We start from the raw sequence: 17524 nt of genomic DNA on the forward strand, positions 1-17524 counted from the left end.
TAACATAAATTCATGATTTTATTATATAAAAGAAATATCATGATAATGTCCCAGAACTTTAAAATCCCATAAGTCTAAAATTACACAAAAGTTTAAAGGATGTTTAGAAGAAAGCACTGTTGTTAAAGTCTAGAGCGTCGGTGATATACAGTTGCAGCATTTATATTCCATTATGTGACCAAGGACAAAATATTTGACTACAAATTACTGAGTATGCATTTTTTAAAAAAGGTAATGCATATCAACAAAGTGTAGTGATATATGTCACACATTTGTAAATTAAGACTTCTGTGCATTAATTTTGCGGGATATGCAGTTTGCAGAAGCGTGAGCCCTCCTCCCTAAAATTTTACTTATATCCAGGTGGCTTTATCTTTCGACGAAAAAAAGAAAGAAGAATATTCAGATGAACTTCTACACTCCAAAAATGTAGATTAGAATTTTTGGCAATGAATCCACTTGAATGAAAGACATCAACTTTCTTTCATCTCCCCAAATTATTTTTTTGTTTTGAATCGTGGACTGATGACAGGTTGTTGAGCCAACTGTTATTGCAAGAAATCTGAATGTGTGTCTGCACAAACGCTAAAAAAATCTTAGTTTTCTAATCGAACAAAATCTTTAATTCTTTTCATTTGAAGTTATCATTTTGTCAGTTCATTAAAAATTAAATATATCCACCTAAAAAATCTTAAGAGGTTTATTATCTGTGAAATAAGTTAAATTCGTCAGTTTTGGCTTGCATGCATGACTACCATCTATAGAAGCCAAAGGTGACGAAAAACTGCTGAAAAAACGAAAAAATATTAAATAAATGAACAAGAATGGAAACAAATGGGTTGGGGTTAGATATTCTCTCCCAGCAAAGATGCTAATTACCAAATCAAATACATGTACCAATTAAAGGTATACATGTATAAATATTTTATGAAATCAAATATTTTTGGAGAAGTATATATTATCTTCTTGTCCCCCACTTTCACTGAAATGTTTTTCATACAATGACTTCGAAGCCAAAAAGGTTCAACGACATGGTCACTATGTTATATATATATAAATGTATACTAGTAAATTGTGATGGTAAAGGTAAAAAAATTCATTTAATCGATTTATTTTTGAAGAATTTTCAATTAAAAATGTAAAATCTTGAACTCTATAAGCTAAAATAAAACCATATTGATCTTGAGGCCAAAAGGTCAATTTCTACATCTGTTTTTCAACCATCGTCTTCTTTCTTTCTCTTTCTTTTGAAGGAAAATACAACCCTAAATTAGAATGGGAAACACCAGGAGTTAAGTGCTTGCATGGATATCTCGTATGCTAGTTGGAAACTCCTAACGCGTAATGTAAAGTACATGTATACATAACAACAACTGAATGGCTTTGTTCAACGTTTTAATGTCAATCACATAAATATCTCCATCATAATGAAAAAACAGACACACACAGAGAACACTGTAATAAAATGCAACAATCACTCCACATAATACTTTTTCTCTCCACGTTTTCCAGTCCTCTGGAATGACAAATTACTAAGCAATGGATACAGTCATGTATATCCAAAATATCCAAATATAAATATCCAAAATATGGAATTTGTCATCTTAATTATTCATAAATTGCACCAAAAGTAAAAAAAAGAAAATATATACATGTACAACTATGCAATTGTATGCATTTCTGAAAAAAAATGTCCTGCAACTTTTCATTTGACATCATCTCAATTTCTTTTGCATAATTATTACTTTCTTTTTTTTACAACTCATTTACCGTAAGATGCTAAACAATCAGTGTCATATATCTGGTTTAATGACAGCCCCCCCCCCCCCCCCCCCCCAAAAAAAAAATTAAATAGCAATGCATGAATAAAGACAAGTTACTGGCTTTTTGATGTGATTTATTGCCTGGCCTTTTAATGGATAAATTTATGATGCATTCCACTGCCTCATCAACAACTCTTATAGTTTTGAACAGATATGCCTGGCATTCATTGGGTTTGGGGGGTTAAAAGAGGGGGGGGGGGGGATATCCTGACCTTCTGAAGTAACTCGGCCACATGTATATATATATATGTATCTGCAGCAAGATAGATAACTACCTTAGCCTTGTAACATTTAGTTTCCTGTGTGCTGATATTTAATGCACTTACTGGTAATAGCAATGCTGTAGAATATCAAGACACTCATTTCTTATTTTGAAATTACCTTCTAATTTATAGTGTGTTTTACAATGTTTTTTCCCCTATTCTTCTACTACAAAGCCTTAACCAGTGTCACTTCATTAAGAAGTCACCAAAAAAAAAAAAACAACAAAAAAATTGCTGTCTCAGATTATCATACCAAATGAACACAAATGTACAAATTATGCAATTTTCTAAACAGAAGAAAAAATTCCCCCATAAAGCTAACTTAATGAAATGTAGTAATAAACAGGGGAAAATATGAATTAATTAAGGTAATTATCTATTACCACATAAAGTAATTAATTACCAGACAGGAAATTGTTAAATGAATCTAAAAGGCTGCATAGACCAAATAATCTTCAAGGTCTGACCTGAATCAGGAGAATTCATTAATTAAGAAAAACATCCACTTGGTATAAAAAAAGACAAAAGCCATGGATAATCATGCTTAAAAATCAATGGATGATACAAAATTAAGACAACCTTTTATCAAGAAACAGAAAAACTTTTCTAAAAGAAAAATTGTAATGAAAAGAGGACAAAATCCATGGACACTCAATTCCTTACTGGTAAATTTGCAATGAAAACCAAAAATACTCCATAGAAATACAAAGTGGAAATTTAAAATTTAAGGTGCTTTTGTACATGTAGTGAAGTGTTTACAATAAAATAGCCTTCAAATTGCATGTGTGCAGTGTTTAGATATGGTTCATGGCAAAATTCTACATAATGCATAACAACACATCATTACCAGAAGTACATGTATGTGTAGGTGTTAAGTCATGAGCTCGTCTGATTGGCTGATATGTGCGAATTCAAGTTCAAAGGTCAAGTCAACCAAAATCTACTAAAAGTGCATAGTTATGAAGGCGTTGCAGGTGAATTTGACAAGAGATGAATAGTAATTGTTTATGGTCAACATTAAGCACTTAGTAAGAAACCTTCTTTGGGTAATTACCAGGACTTCCCAACCTAGTTCTTTTAATTAGCATAATTATTATCACAAGAATTTAGTTATGAGTTATAGGAGTTAGACTCCATAGTCTTTCTTCAATCTTGACAAGTCCTCAGAGCTATACTGAGTGGAGTCAGTTTGCTGAAGGCGAGAAAACACACTCTGGAGATCTAAAATAAACAAAAGAAGAATTCATTTAAAAATAATCTTGAATTAACGACCTCCGATCCTCAACAATATTTGATAACTCTAAATTATCCAGAATTTTTTCAAATGTACTATAAATCTGCCTTTTATATAGTCAATTTAATTACCATAGTCTTGAATATCTTGAATTGTTAATATTACTTAAATTCATTCTATGAACTGATTGGCATGGTGGATCCACTATCTAGAGGTAAAGGGATTCTAGTGACTGATGCACTGGTACAGCCGTTTTTTTTTTCTAATTAGATCACAACATGTATACGTTATTAATTCCATTATATTCATCTCGGCCAAAATTGCAGTGACTTTATAAAATGCATGAATGCATAAATTTTTTTTTTTTTTAATTTCATTTCATTTATAAAGTTTGAAGGATAAATATCATTTTTAGGATGATAAAAATACTTTGAGGCTAGACCCTTAACATTAACTTAAACGGTAACTGCAATACTGACAATTTTTCCATCAATTTTTCCATCAATGTTTCCATTAATTTGGCTCCACGTTCCTGACACTTATGGTAGACTAGCTCACTTTTGATCTCAATCTCAAACTTTCGCAAATTTAAAGAAAAATTTAGTGGGCAAGAGAGACTGAGATCCAAAGAGATCCAGATGATCCATACACACGTCGTTAAAATTTTTCATTTAGATCCATCAAGTAAAATTAAGAATCATAGAAACAAGGGAGCCTCAGGGTGACGTTTCAAGAAATATGGTAGATTCATACATGTAAGTAAGAAATATATAAGCAGGTCTCTAAGGAATCACAAGAATATTGTTTTTAAAACAACATGGATTTGAGAAGAAATTTAAAACAATTAAACCCTATGGATCAATCATCTCAAGAAATCAATTGACCACATCTACAGCAATGAAACACCAATGACTCTATAAAAGTCTATCGTAAAGCAGAGATACATGTACATGTACAAATCTTGGCTTACCTTTCTTTTCTGCAGAAGACAAAAACATGGATATCGTCGAGAACCTCGGAACTTTGGTCAAATGAGACAGAATACTGTAACTTAGATCCAATTCACCTGCGTAAGACAAAAAAAAATTGATTTTCAAACGTTGCTCACTAAATTCTGCCTGCTTTATCTCCTCAGGCCACTATAGATTTTTCTCAGATTCAGAATTGTCTGCCAAATTCCTGATGGAGGCTGATATTGAAGATTTACCTTGCTTGATCAATTTCTCTGCCACACACTTGGTGATTTGGTTCAGCATTCCACCATCTAGTTTGTTGCTGATGACTGGAAGTAAATGAAAAATAAATAAATGTGGCATGTGATTAATTGCCTTATTTTGAAAATAAATGGATTGATAAACATTTTGTGTAACTGAACAAAACTTAGTGTCAATGCAAAATCAAGTAAGACAAAAATCTAAGAGAAAACCTCAATCAAACAGACTTAGAGAGAGCGAGAGAGAGAGAGAGAGAGAGAGAGAGAGAGAGAGAGAGAGAGAGAGAACTGGCTTAAAGTCTTATGATTCTCAAAGCACATGAAAACTTAAGAAATTTTAATTCGAAACAAATAGATCAAAAACTTCAAAGTAAAAATAAAAAAATCCAGCTGCTAAAAAATACACATACTATGTTAGAAATATTACCTTGAGGCAAGTCTTTAGGAGGAATTTGCCTCAGTAAGTCAGCATAGGGCTGTAATTCAGAGACGTTCTTCAGAGAATTCCACGCCTGAATGAACTCGTAGGGCGTGGCCTTCTCTAGTCGAGGCGCGGTGGAGGGAACCACAGGGAGGCCAGTACTAGTGGCCTTTATACTGGATTTCTGAACAGGTTTGGTAGAAGACGGTGACTTTTCAGCACCCTGAGACTTTGATGAAGCTACAGGAGATTTCTCCTCCGAACTTGACTTTGTTTCTGTTGGTCTCGTCGAGGACTGCTCCCCTGAAGCTTTGTTTTTCTTCCCCTTCTTTTTGGACTTGGATTCTTGATGACTGTGGGGTTCAGTGGGCGTGGCACTTGGGTGATGACTAGGGGGTGGAGCAGTAGGGGTGGTGTGTCCAGATTTTGGAGCAGGCTCTTGTTTGTGGGTCGTCTGTTTTACACCAGACTGATGCGAAGGGGTTGGAGCCTCTTTCTCAATTTCCTTTTTGCTGTCTGACTGTTTTTCTAAAATAACAAGAATTTTCCTCTCTAAAGTTTGTTTAAAAAAAATTTTCAATAGAAAATTATCAATGGCAAAAAATGCTGTTTTTCAACTTTAATTACCCAAAGAGTACAAAAGATAAAAGAAACCTGATCCTCAAAAGATCTTCAAATTCCTTTCATGATTGCAGGAATATTTACATGAGGTTTAAAGTCAAGAAGTTTATGAAAATTTTAATTTTTTCTTCACTATTCCCTAAGAGAAATAAACAATTTATAAATGCAGTAATGTTTACATAAGGTTTACATATATATTTTCAATGAAAATGCATTAAAATTTATGATTTTTGCTACACAATTCCCAAAAAGCAACGAAGTTTTAGGAAAAAATTATATCAATTTAACCCATAATGAACACCACACAGACATTCTGAAATCAATTACTGTGGTTTCATTAATATTCAAGGGCATCAATTTTCGTGGATAAAGTGAAAATCACAGTTTCAAGGATACGTAAATTCGTGGCCAATGACCCTATCAATACAAAATGTTAATAAAAATTGCACTTCAATGAACATTTAATTTCGTGGATCAACTAAACAACGAAATCCACGAAAATTGGTATTCAACGAATATTGATGAAACCACATTACTGCATGTATGTCATGATCTGAGAGACACCATGAGTTGTCCTACCTTCGGAGTCCATTTCCTCTATGACCATCCTCTTCCTTGTTTTCTGTTTCCCTTTCTTGGAGTTGGACTTTTCTTCTGCTTGACTGGACTCTTGCTTTGCAGCTTTTGGTGCACTAGGTTTTGAACTCGCTGCTACCTGAGCTGACTTTTCATTGGAGGATGACTGACCTTTGACCTTTGAGGTCTTGTTTTCATTGGCTGCCTTTGTTTCCTTTTCGTTTGAGCCGGTACTGCTAGGGCTTTCAGCTGGACGGGATTTTAGCTCCTGGAATAAGTAGAAACTTGATTAATTAAAAAATAATTAAACTAATAGAGCAGCTTTGTTCATCTCAGTCAATCTGTACTTGTAGAATTTTCCTTTTTATAATAAAATGTATATGACTGTACATAATTACATAAAACTTTATACCGGTAAATCTTCTATACAGTGAAATTTTCAGTGGTTAATGAAGAGCACACAACATATGCATAGAAATAGTGAAAACATTGACCAAGACCAACATAAAAGCTATATAAGATGGCAGATGAATTTCCTAACATCTTATTCAAGAATTCTAAGGAAATTTAAGTACAATACACTTTATGGTTTGTTTGCATGGCTCTTAATCCCAGAGATCACCAATAGTTTCATATTTGAACAATTAACAATGTGTATTCATCCCTCACGACTTTTCCCTTTTTTCTTTAGTATATAAATGTACATTATCTGTACCTTTCTCCAGTAGTCCTTGACCACCTCTATTTCCCGCTGTGCTGCCGTGTTTTTGGGGTCCACTTTCAGTAAGTGAACCAGGTCACTCAGACTGTCCTTATATCTCTTCAGCATCTACAACACACAACACAAAATCATTGCTAAAGCAGTACTGTGATTTCATTAATATTCAAGGGTATCAATTTTCGTGGATAAACTGAAAATCACAGTTTCAAGGATACGTAAATTCATGTTCAATGACTCTATCAATACAAAATGTTAATAGAAATTGCACTTCAATGAACATTTAATTTCGTGGATCAACTGAACAACGAAATCCACGAAAATTGGTATTCAACGAAGATTGATGAAACCACAGTATGTTTTAACACAGAGAAACTTTGTATTTTGGACATACTGTAGAATCATGTGAATTTGTGGATCGGGGCTTAATTTTCATAGATTTCTTGGATACTCTTCATCGACGAATGAAAATTTTCCAAAAATTGTAAAACATTGAATTTATTCTATATTAGTGGGCGTACAGGAAATGTACTATGCACTAAAACTACAGACATAATGTAAAACCATTAGAATTCAATGTGGCTTGATTTTCAGGAATTTCTTACGAACTCTTCGTTTACAAATTACGGTAAATAATGATTATCATAGTATATTCCACACAATTTAAAATATTGTATTTAATATTTTACATATGTACAGGATGCCCATAATATTTTAACCCCACAGACTCTCCCTCAAAAAATTAGCAATCTATGAAAATTGGCCTCAATGAATTTTGATCCATACACATTTTTCTTCTCTGAATTTATCTCTAAAATTATGTAAGAAAATATGTATGTAATGGAGTATTTCACATGACAATGAATTTTTCTAGTACCTTTTTGGCCTGGGCTCTTCTGAACAAAGCTTTAACATTGTCTTTTTCTATTGATAATGCTGCTGTACAGTCCTGTTCCGCTTTCTCTGGTTGGTTGATCCTGATGTAACACAGCGCTCGATTGGTGTAACTGACAGTCTGCTTGGGGTCTGACTCCACACAGCGGGTATAACACTCGATGGCTGATTTGAACTCCGACTATAAAATACAAATAGCAATTACACTGTATCCGTCAAACTTTAACGATTAAAGAAAGCTTACCAATTTTGATCTTTTTTGTTATTCCAAAATATGGAACTTGCATATTTAAATGGACATACATATGTGGAGTTACTATTATACAACTATTTAATTTATAAATACACAAGTTCATTAAATGATTATAAATGTTCAATAACTTTGATTCATAAGCTGAGCTCTTCTAAATGAATGCAAAAATAATAACACTGTAACGTATGACTGGACTTTGTAATATCCTACTTCCACTTAGTTCGTTTGTACCATATCTGTGTGCAGAGATGCATAGGACTGTGGGGTAGTTTGTTGTAATATTATGATAACGCTTATTTCTTAAGCACCTTTTTAACACACTCATTTCCTCTGCTCTTAACCTCCTCAAACGATTCTTCCTTTGCAGGTTTCTTTAATGAATCACTGGTGGCTTTGTCTGGAGTGGATGTAGGTGCTGATGTTGCTGATAATGAAGATGTGGATGATGATGGTACTGACGATGAAGGCTGTGTCTGTGAAGAAGATACTGATGATGAGGGTGATGATTTCTGAGATGACTGAGATGTAAATGAAGAAGAGCCAGCAGCTTCCTCTGGTGTCCGTATATCTGGGACTTCCCAGTGTAACACTGAGGGAATTCTGGGTAATTTTTCTCTCCATCTTGGACCATCTACAGACTGTAGATGACTTTGGCACCTGAAAATCAATTACCACAAACAAGGTTAAAAAATTCCTCCTACATAATAACCAAAATCTAATTAAACAAAATGATTCTTACAAATTAAATACTGTGGTTTCATCAATATTCATTGAATACCAATTTTTCTTGATTTCGTTTCATCATTAAGTTAATCCACGAAATTAAGTGTTCATTGAAGTGCAATTTCTATTAACATCTTGTATTGATAGGGTCATTGGCCACGAATTTATGTATCCTTGAAACTGTGATTTTCACTTTATCCATGAAAATTGATACCCTTGAATATTAATGAAAACACAGTAGTCACTGATAACACTTGTCATAAAATTTATAACTGTTATCATAATAGTACATTTTATAGGTTCTGAAAGAGCGACAATGGAATTATTGAATTACCAATTTACCAGTGCATTTACAATATGAATAATGCACAGCTGGGTACTAACTTGCAATTTGCCTTACAAAACCTACCTGGACGAACCACGATGAGCAAAATCAATTGAGTTGTCAACGTTGATAACATGCTTGAAGTCTACGTAAGCTTCCCTGTAACTATAAACATTCAAAGGAATTAATTTCCAGTCTTATCTCATCATTATAATAAAAGTAAAACCACAGTTGATATTGGTGATAACAACCTGTAATTATTTGGCAAGCATTACACCTTCTCTCCTTCAACACATAATTAAACCACTCACTTTTCTAGAATTTCGTAGGCGTTTCCTCGCCGCAGTAGCGGTTTGATGGAGTGAGGCAGCAGTTCTAGAGCCGCGGTGCAGTCCTTGATCGCGGCAGCACAGTGCCCAGTCTTAATGTGGCAGGCGGCTCTGTTACTGTGTATCAGGGATCTATTCACCACCTGGTCTGATTTTTCTGAAGATATATACAAATAATCTTCTAAAAAATCTAATAGGCTATCAGTAACTTATTCTCCACCTTGTCTGGTTTTTCCATATAAATGAAATTTCTTATATAAAATTCATGAATTTGTCTAGCATTGTTCTAAAACATCACTAGAAGAAATTGCAATAATTCAAAGTTATTGTATTCCCTTATCAAAATATTCAAATGCATGAAGATGTAATTTTTTTCACATGTATCTGATATTTTTATTGAGTTGCTTTTATCTGTAGATCACTCATTTATGACTGTCAGTCAATTTATAGTACATTTGTACAATGCATCAAAAATACCGCACAGAACTTTTTTTAACCTCAAATCCTTTGACAGCTAGTATGTGAGTTACATGTAGATAAAAAACTAAACCTCTAAAATAATAATTACCACCAGTACACTACCAACTTTAATATGAACATGTACAAATGATTCAAATTGATTCCTTTATGTTATTCAATCAAAAAACTACAATAATATTTTGTTATTTCAGCATGTTCAGAGAAGTTGGTGGTACAGATTAATGTAAGAAATTTAATTGTTACCTAATTCAAGCCTGTTGAGGGCCTCTGTATATTTATGAACAGCATCCCCGTACTGACCCTCCCGGAATAACTTGTTTCCCTCCTCCCTCAGTTTCGCAATGGGGTCAGGTAAGGGGTACTGTATAAAGACTGGCCTAACAGGGGCTAGCTCCTCCGGAGGTTTCTCAACAACAGCGCTGGACGCCATTGCTTCGTGGGAACCAGTTTTCTTGCTTGGTTCCTCCTCTACTCTATTGCTTTCGACGGAAGCATTGGCAATGTTCTCGTTTTCAGAATTCTCAATTTCCTGAAGTGAAAGTCCACTAGATTCAGTCTGCGGAACACTTTGTGCAGGTCCTGTGTCTGTACTGCTACTTTCACTTTCTCCTACATTTTTACTTTCACTTTCAACATTACTGATGTCTTGTTCTTCAGGTCTTGTTCGTAAAGTGGTAAAACCCTCCTTGTCTTGTGTAGAAACTTCTCCTTCCTCCCAAATGTCTTTGCTGTCAGATTTTTGTTTGGGCGATTTGTGAAACCCATTCACCATTGGCTTGTTTTCCTTTTTGTTGGTTTCAGTTTTCTTTGTCTTGTTCAGTTCTTGAGATTTTACACTTACTGTAGCTTTCTTTTTCTCAAAGCTTTTCTTCTGAATTAGAAAATGCAAAGTTAACAATGTAAAGGTCTTTCATTTAAATGAGCATTCTGTCTTAATACTGTAAACGTACTACATTTGGCTGTGAATTCTATTTAGCCCTTTTGGTGGAATGCGGCTTACGCTAAATCAAGTACATCATTAAATGCCATGCAAATATGTATAAAAATAGCCACATTCAGGAATACGCAAATTCAAATCCACGACAACTTGTTCAAAAACTTATTTCTGTTAAATATCGTACATGCAAAATATAATACGTTTACAGTATATTGTATGTGTATTTGCATCCTACTAGGATAAATATTTAATATACGTATTGATCAAGGGTAGCATAGACTAAACTCACAGACTCAATAGACTCAACTCACAGACTCAATAGACTCAGATTCCTACCTCTTCTACAACAATCTCTTCATCAGCTGACTCCTCTTCCTCTTCAACTTCCTCAATCACCATCTTCTTTCCCTTCCTTGTCTTCTTCTCTTCTTCCTCCTCCTCCTCTTCCTCCTCCTCTTCTCCTACTTCCTCAATGACCATCCTCCTCCCCTTCTCTTTCTTAGCCTTCGTTTCTTCTTCATACCTCTTCTCTTCCTTATGAAGTTCTTGAATCAATTCCTTAAACACAGATCATATTAATATTATTTAAGAAAAAAACATTGATTTTGTGTTTACAGAAAAAAAAAAATAATCTCACCAAATCAAGTTATATTCATTTTATAAAGAAAGTATTCAGTAAATTTTCAAAAGCATAGAGACATTAAATGTTGAAGCAGAAGAGATCTACCATAAATTCCTTATTCAACACAAGTACTTAATTTCATGATTCCGCCATTTTGTGTATCGTATCGTGATAACATAGTATCTCATGCACAAAACTTTTGTTATAATTAATCATAACTCAAGACTATCAGAAAAAGTGAGAAATTTATAACCTAACATTGAATTAAGTATCTACAGTACTGACCAACCCGGGTTCTGGGGGGGGGGGGGGGGGGAAGGGGGGTAGAGCTGTACAATGGAAAAATCACATAAGTTTTAATAATCATGACCTTTGTGATTGATGTTTTACCTCTGCACGCTTGTTGTTAGGTTCCAGTTCTAAAGCAAGCTGAAAGTCGGCCAAAGCCTCCCTGAAACACTTCTTTCCTTTCTGTGCAGTTCCTCTTCTCAGAAGAGCTTTTTATAAATACAATGGTGAAGACCTTGTAAGTTATTAGAACTTGTGTCCTAACCATTTGTATATGTATGCTATATATGTATATATATATATAAAATAAAATATGTTCATATCAAATCAAAATAAATACAAGAGGCATATTTTGAAAACAGTAACAAAATTACAAAGTTCTATTTAACAATTTCATTTTTGATGAGATCAAGTTACTTTTTACCAAAGAAATATTCTACCTTAAAACATTAGTGTATTCGTATAAATTTTTTCTGAATATAACAGTGTTGGTTGAATACCTTTGATGTTTTTGGGCTCCCAGGACAGAACCTTGTTACAATCAGACTCCGCTTTCATCCACTCTTTGGTTTTTAAATCTGAGGGGGAAGAACAAAATACACTAGAAATATTAGAGGGTGGATAACGTGTAGCACTTTTAATATTCATTTATCTATCTATTCATTCACTGAGAGAGAGAGAGAGAGAGCGAGAGAGAGAGAGAGAGAGAGAGCAAGAGAGAGAGAGAGAGAGAGAGAGAACAAAGGAGCAAGGGATTTTTTTCCCTTTCATTTCACTTTTTTGCATTCAGGGAACTTTGAGAGAGAGAGAGAGAGAGATAAAAAGAGAAGTACATACAGGCTAGAGCCCGGTTGTTGTATGAGGGAGGGTTGGGTTGGAGGGATATACTCCTGGAATAGTATGTTATAGCCTCCTGGAAGTCACCAGCTCTGAAAGCCTGAAATTACAATGCAAGTTCTCATTATTTTCAATTTTTTTCTATTTTCTATAAATTTCTGCTTTTTACAATTGATTGACACAGCTTAGACTGAGGAAATTCATTAGATTTTAACACTATCTAAATTAATCTTGATAGTACATACGCTATAGTATGTACTTTTGTGCCAAACAAATGATTATTATTCAGGAAATGCATGCAACTATTATGTATATAGCTATTTTGTTCTTGAATATTTTTAGATATCAAAAATAACTTTTAACATTAAATACATGTGTAATTCATTTACAAGAAATACTTAATCGAAGGAAAATAGTATATATTTTGTCTTGAATATAAATAAACATTAGGCCTTTTTTTTTTATAAACATACCTCATTTCCTTTGTCTTTTTCTCTGTTTGCCTTCATCTCTTTCTCTCGTTCAGACATTCCTTAATCAAAAATACAATCAACAATATTATAACATTTCTATATAACACCTATGTAATCATAAAATTAACATAATATCAATAAGTGATTTCAATACCAGAATCAGAATTTTCCTTATCATAAGTTCTTTTGTTTAATACCGTTGCTAGGGCATATTATTATACATTGCCTTTGTCAACACATCCTCCAATTTTTGCCTTCTTGTTTAAAAATTTTGCTTCTATTATCTAAATCTATTAAAAAAAAAATCTATCTTTTCAAAAAAGACAAAGGGCTCTTTCATTTGCCCCTGTTGAAGGACTATTTCCTTTGTTGCCTTTGTCAAAGGGCTCTTTATTTTATTGCCCTTGTCAAAGGGCCCTTTCTTTTATTGCCCTCACCTGTGGAGTTGATCACATTCTCAATGACTGGCTGAGCGGCGGATTTGCCTGGCTGTTTGGGTTTCTCTTTCTCCACTTCTTCCACTTCTTTCTCCACATCAAACCTTCATTAAAGTCAAGTGGTGCATACAGTTTTACAAGCATATGGATTCTATGAATAGATTTGGAATAAAACAGGAAAATTATTTGATATGAGACTTTCTAAATTTGACCTGACTTTGGTTCCTTTATTAATTTTGATACACATGAGGGTGATTTTAAAAAAATTAAAATCAAAACATTCTCTCTACAGGGTTATTTTCGCCCATTTATTTTCGCCCTTCTACACTTGCAAAATGTTTTCCCTGTCTTGAATTCGTCTAGACAGTTGATTTTAAAGAGATATAATTTAAGACATTGGAATTCTCCGTGTCTACAATTTGCCTACTGACCACAAGGGCGAAAATGAAACGGGGCGAATATTTCCCTATATACAGTAATATGATCGTGTATTTACATTTGCAAATATGTTTCCTTATATGAACCTATAGAATAGTGAAAACGTTCAATTCTGTATGAACTTTTCATGATGTCACAATGATCATAGCACGAGCTTATCACTTGTCGCTTGGATTATTGTAAACTTAAAATCTCGGTAATTTTAACAGTTCTGAACAATCTGTCTTTTTCAAATGTAAATATAAGTAATAAACATCAATGTTAAAAAGTTCACCAGGATATGAAGTTGGTTGGTACGTGATCAAATCTACTGAGAAGCCCTTCGAGCTTCACAGGATTTGATCACGTGACCAACCAACTTCATATCCCGGTGAACTTTTTAAATTGCTGTTCATTTCTTAAATATCACTGCCTCTGTTGTGCCTTATGAATTATTACACCGTTTCTTACTTGTCCCACTCTTTGTAGCTGCGAGGCATCACATTCTTCTTTGATGATTTTTTCTCTTGCTAAAAATTAATACACATTGAACTAACATCATACTCAGTTAATACATGAGAAAGAAATATGTTTCTTGATTTTATTTAAAAAATCAAAAAGCCAACAATAATAACTATGAAATTTTGCTGTAGAAAATACTTTTTAGAATTTTTAATATGTAAATGACTGCTTAAGGTTCATTAGCTCTCTCAATTAGTAATAAATAATATAAACAATTTTTTAAGAGAATATACAGTAAATTAACAAATAACTTGCTTTAAAATATGTATTTCAGCTGTTGCTAATTTCATCCTATGAAAAAGCTTCATGATAGATACTTACTTGAGTGGAGTTACCACTGAGTGATATAACACCTGATCTGATTGGTGGGAGACTGTCATCATCAAATTCAGACTCTCCATTCACAGAACCCTCAGCTACTTTCATTTCAGATGTCCAGTTCTGAAAATATTTAAATATACATGTTCACTTCCAAGCATTGTTAAAAGAGAGAGAGAGAGAGAGAGAGAGAGAGAGAGAGAGAGAGAGAGAGAGAGAGAGAGAGAGAGAGAGATTCCAAATAAGGAAGTTATTAAATATCATTAATAACAGCATATTTCACATCTAATAATCTGAATTCAATATGTATTTAAGGAATTTCACATTAAAAAGCCAAGGACAAAAAATCATGCATGAATTTAAAGCGCAGCTTTCTGTTACAAAGTAAATTGATATGCAAGTGGGAACTGAATGATCATAATAACCCACTGAAAATAAAATATGACACTCCTGGCATGGTTACCTGTAGATCTGACTGCAGACTCTGTCCCTCCGTACGCTCAATCTCATTTATCTTTCTGACTGGGATCTCTTTCCTCAGAATCCGACTACAAAACATTCATAGAATTATCAGACATACTGATATGCAAATCGTAAAGTACCTTCCATTAAATTAAGTAATCAATTTGAAAAAACTTGTCATTGATATATATATCAATAGATACTTCCTCTTTCTAAAAATCTGAGTTTCTTTAATGGTAATTATACAGCAAGATCTTATATACCAGATAACAGATGTACTTTTTGTGCTCATTTTCTCTTTAAAAATCAAAGCCATGTTAACTTGAATCTTCTTAAAAACTCATTATAAATCTGACCTTGTGGGGTTGAGTGCCTCTATCTTCTCTTCACATTGTCTCTCCATATCTGGGTATCTCCCTTCCTCCCCTGACCTGTAAACAGAAGTTATAACCATCGCAGTTACTGTAAACTACTGATATTTATGTAACACAACACCCCCCCCCCCATTAAATGTTTATAATTTTGAGGATTGGAGGTTATTAATAATCATTATTTTCTTTTTTAAAAAGGTACCATTATTGAATTGAAAGGGGATCACTTTCAAAAGTCCCACTTCCTGACAATCAAAAGTCCCTTTTTTCCCAGGGAATGGCTGCTCTCAGCAATTACCACTGATGATGAATACAAATTGATCAACAATGCAACTGGTACTTTCAAAATATCCAGTTTTATCTAACTGCTATTTTAAGCAGTTTTTTTTTAATCCAGGAAACTCACAGCTGAGTGGGAAGGAAGAATCAAATGCCCCCTAAAATTGCTGGTAGTTCAGGAATTCCGGCTAACTAGCTGAATGTATCAAGAATGATGAAATAATATTTACAAAATTTTAGGTCTACATAAAACCCCATAAGCTCACCTCAGAATTCTAAGAATCTTCTCCAGGTACTTGACATCATTGCATTCTTCAATGTATTTGTAATCCAAGTGGGCCAAGGGAATATCATACTTCTTGGTAGTGCCCATGTTCAACAAAGAGCTAGCATCCTGTGCTGCAGACATGTTGGGAGCTATTTTATGTATCAGCTACAGTCCTGCATAAAATCAAATTTGATTGTCAATGATTTCATTTTGTCCAGTCATAAGGCAGAATTAAGTCTACACATTTTTCAAATTAAAACTCAGGTGTGTCATTTACTATCCAATGGATGGAATGAACATTAACAGTTCTGAAAGCATTATGTAACAGGAATGACAGGCCAGAATGGGATTCAAACCAAGACCCCTGAATCTCAAGCCAGACCGTGCTCTACCAACTACCATTTTGACTGTCATGATTATATACTGTTACTCCATCATTTTGTGAAACTATAGTTTCTACTCTGTATGTATACTGTTTCTCAATAAACATTTGTTTCATATTTAAGTCTAAATATGGTGAACTACGTAGAAGCTTTTGATAGACATAAATTAACTGCAGAAAAGTTTCAACATTAAGTTTTTACTGACCCTTGTCAAATCCGATTGTAGTTAAGCAGAGCTGAAACATTACCACTCAAGACTTAAAAGACTGGATCAATTTGGTAAAAGTCAGTCAATTTTTTTCTAAAGTTAATGCCAATAAAAAGCTTCTTTATATACCGTACATGATATATATAGTTCACTATAATTTGTGTTCCACAAATATTATTAAAAAATTCTATATCTTTTATGTTTTTTCATGTTTACAATACTTGTTTGTCAAGCATGTATAAATAAGCAAAATCATATATAAATCCATAAAAAAAAATTCCATACATGCAGCATTGCTAAATAAACACTGAAGGCAAAAATTCTACATGCATTCATGTTTTGAAAGAAAAAAATTATTTGAAAAAAAGCCCAAAACTATTGAACAGTCAAGTTTTACTATAAAATAACTGTACACGGATATCTCCGAATAATAAAGATATCAGTGTATTTAAGGTTTACGTGTCTTTGCGAAGAAATCCATATAAAGTCTTTCAATTTCCTCCTCATTTCTATGAAAGCATGATAAAAATAAAACCGAAAATAGGAAAATTCTGCACAATAACTCTTCTGATTTTAAGGTAGAAGCGCAATATTTTCTTCACCTTTCGTACAGAGACTACTGAAAATATGTTTTAAGATAAGAGTTTTGTACGTTTTATTTTACTCACCACTAATACAACTAAATACGTTCGGCGTTGGGATAGGAATCTGTAACCAAGTTCATGCAGGTTGTTGTCGAATGAAATTTGAATTTTAACAAAACGAAAAGAAACATTATTTGTCACAAACAACTCATTTTCATGTGAAAAAAATAATTATTTTAATAATC

The 17524-nt window shown here is 33.5% G+C and overlaps 1 protein-coding gene across 1 annotated transcript; it reads right to left on the reverse strand.

Annotated features, from left to right (window-relative positions):
• Positions 1-1378: 1378 nt before the first annotated feature.
• On the reverse strand, positions 1379-17441 carry LOC128163550 (sperm-associated antigen 1-like). Its single transcript, XM_052827180.1, has 23 exons — positions 17364-17441; positions 16103-16277; positions 15543-15617; positions 15188-15272; positions 14728-14847; positions 14356-14414; positions 13468-13571; positions 13031-13089; positions 12558-12657; positions 12221-12298; positions 11823-11929; positions 11147-11368; positions 10117-10744; positions 9376-9550; positions 9149-9229; positions 8325-8673; positions 7747-7944; positions 6867-6980; positions 6155-6419; positions 4961-5482; positions 4528-4602; positions 4291-4386; positions 1379-3307 (listed from the first exon to the last, which is right to left on the reverse strand). The coding sequence occupies exons 2-23, from the start codon at positions 16243-16245 to the stop codon at positions 3213-3215; spliced, it is 3750 nt and encodes a 1249-aa protein (XP_052683140.1). The 5' UTR covers positions 16246-16277; positions 17364-17441; the 3' UTR covers positions 1379-3212.
• Positions 17442-17524: the final 83 nt, after the last annotated feature.

This window comes from Crassostrea angulata, chromosome 9 (assembly GCF_025612915.1).
Source record: "Crassostrea angulata isolate pt1a10 chromosome 9, ASM2561291v2, whole genome shotgun sequence".
Taxonomy (NCBI): Eukaryota; Metazoa; Mollusca; class Bivalvia; order Ostreida; family Ostreidae; genus Magallana; species Magallana angulata.

Bases quoted from the DNA above. Each gene is read 5' to 3' on its own strand.
- LOC128163550 (XM_052827180.1), bottom strand. From the start codon at position 16,245: ATGTCTGCAGCACAGGATGCTAGCTCTTTGTTGAACATGGGCACTACC. The intron at 6,981-7,746 runs GTACTAGAAAAA...TGTGTGTTGTAG, and splicing joins GAAGAGCCCAGGCCAAAAAG to ATGCTGAAGAGATATAAGGA. The intron at 5,483-6,154 runs GTAGGACAACTC...TTGTTATTTTAG, and splicing joins AGAGGAAATGGACTCCGAAG to AAAAACAGTCAGACAGCAAA.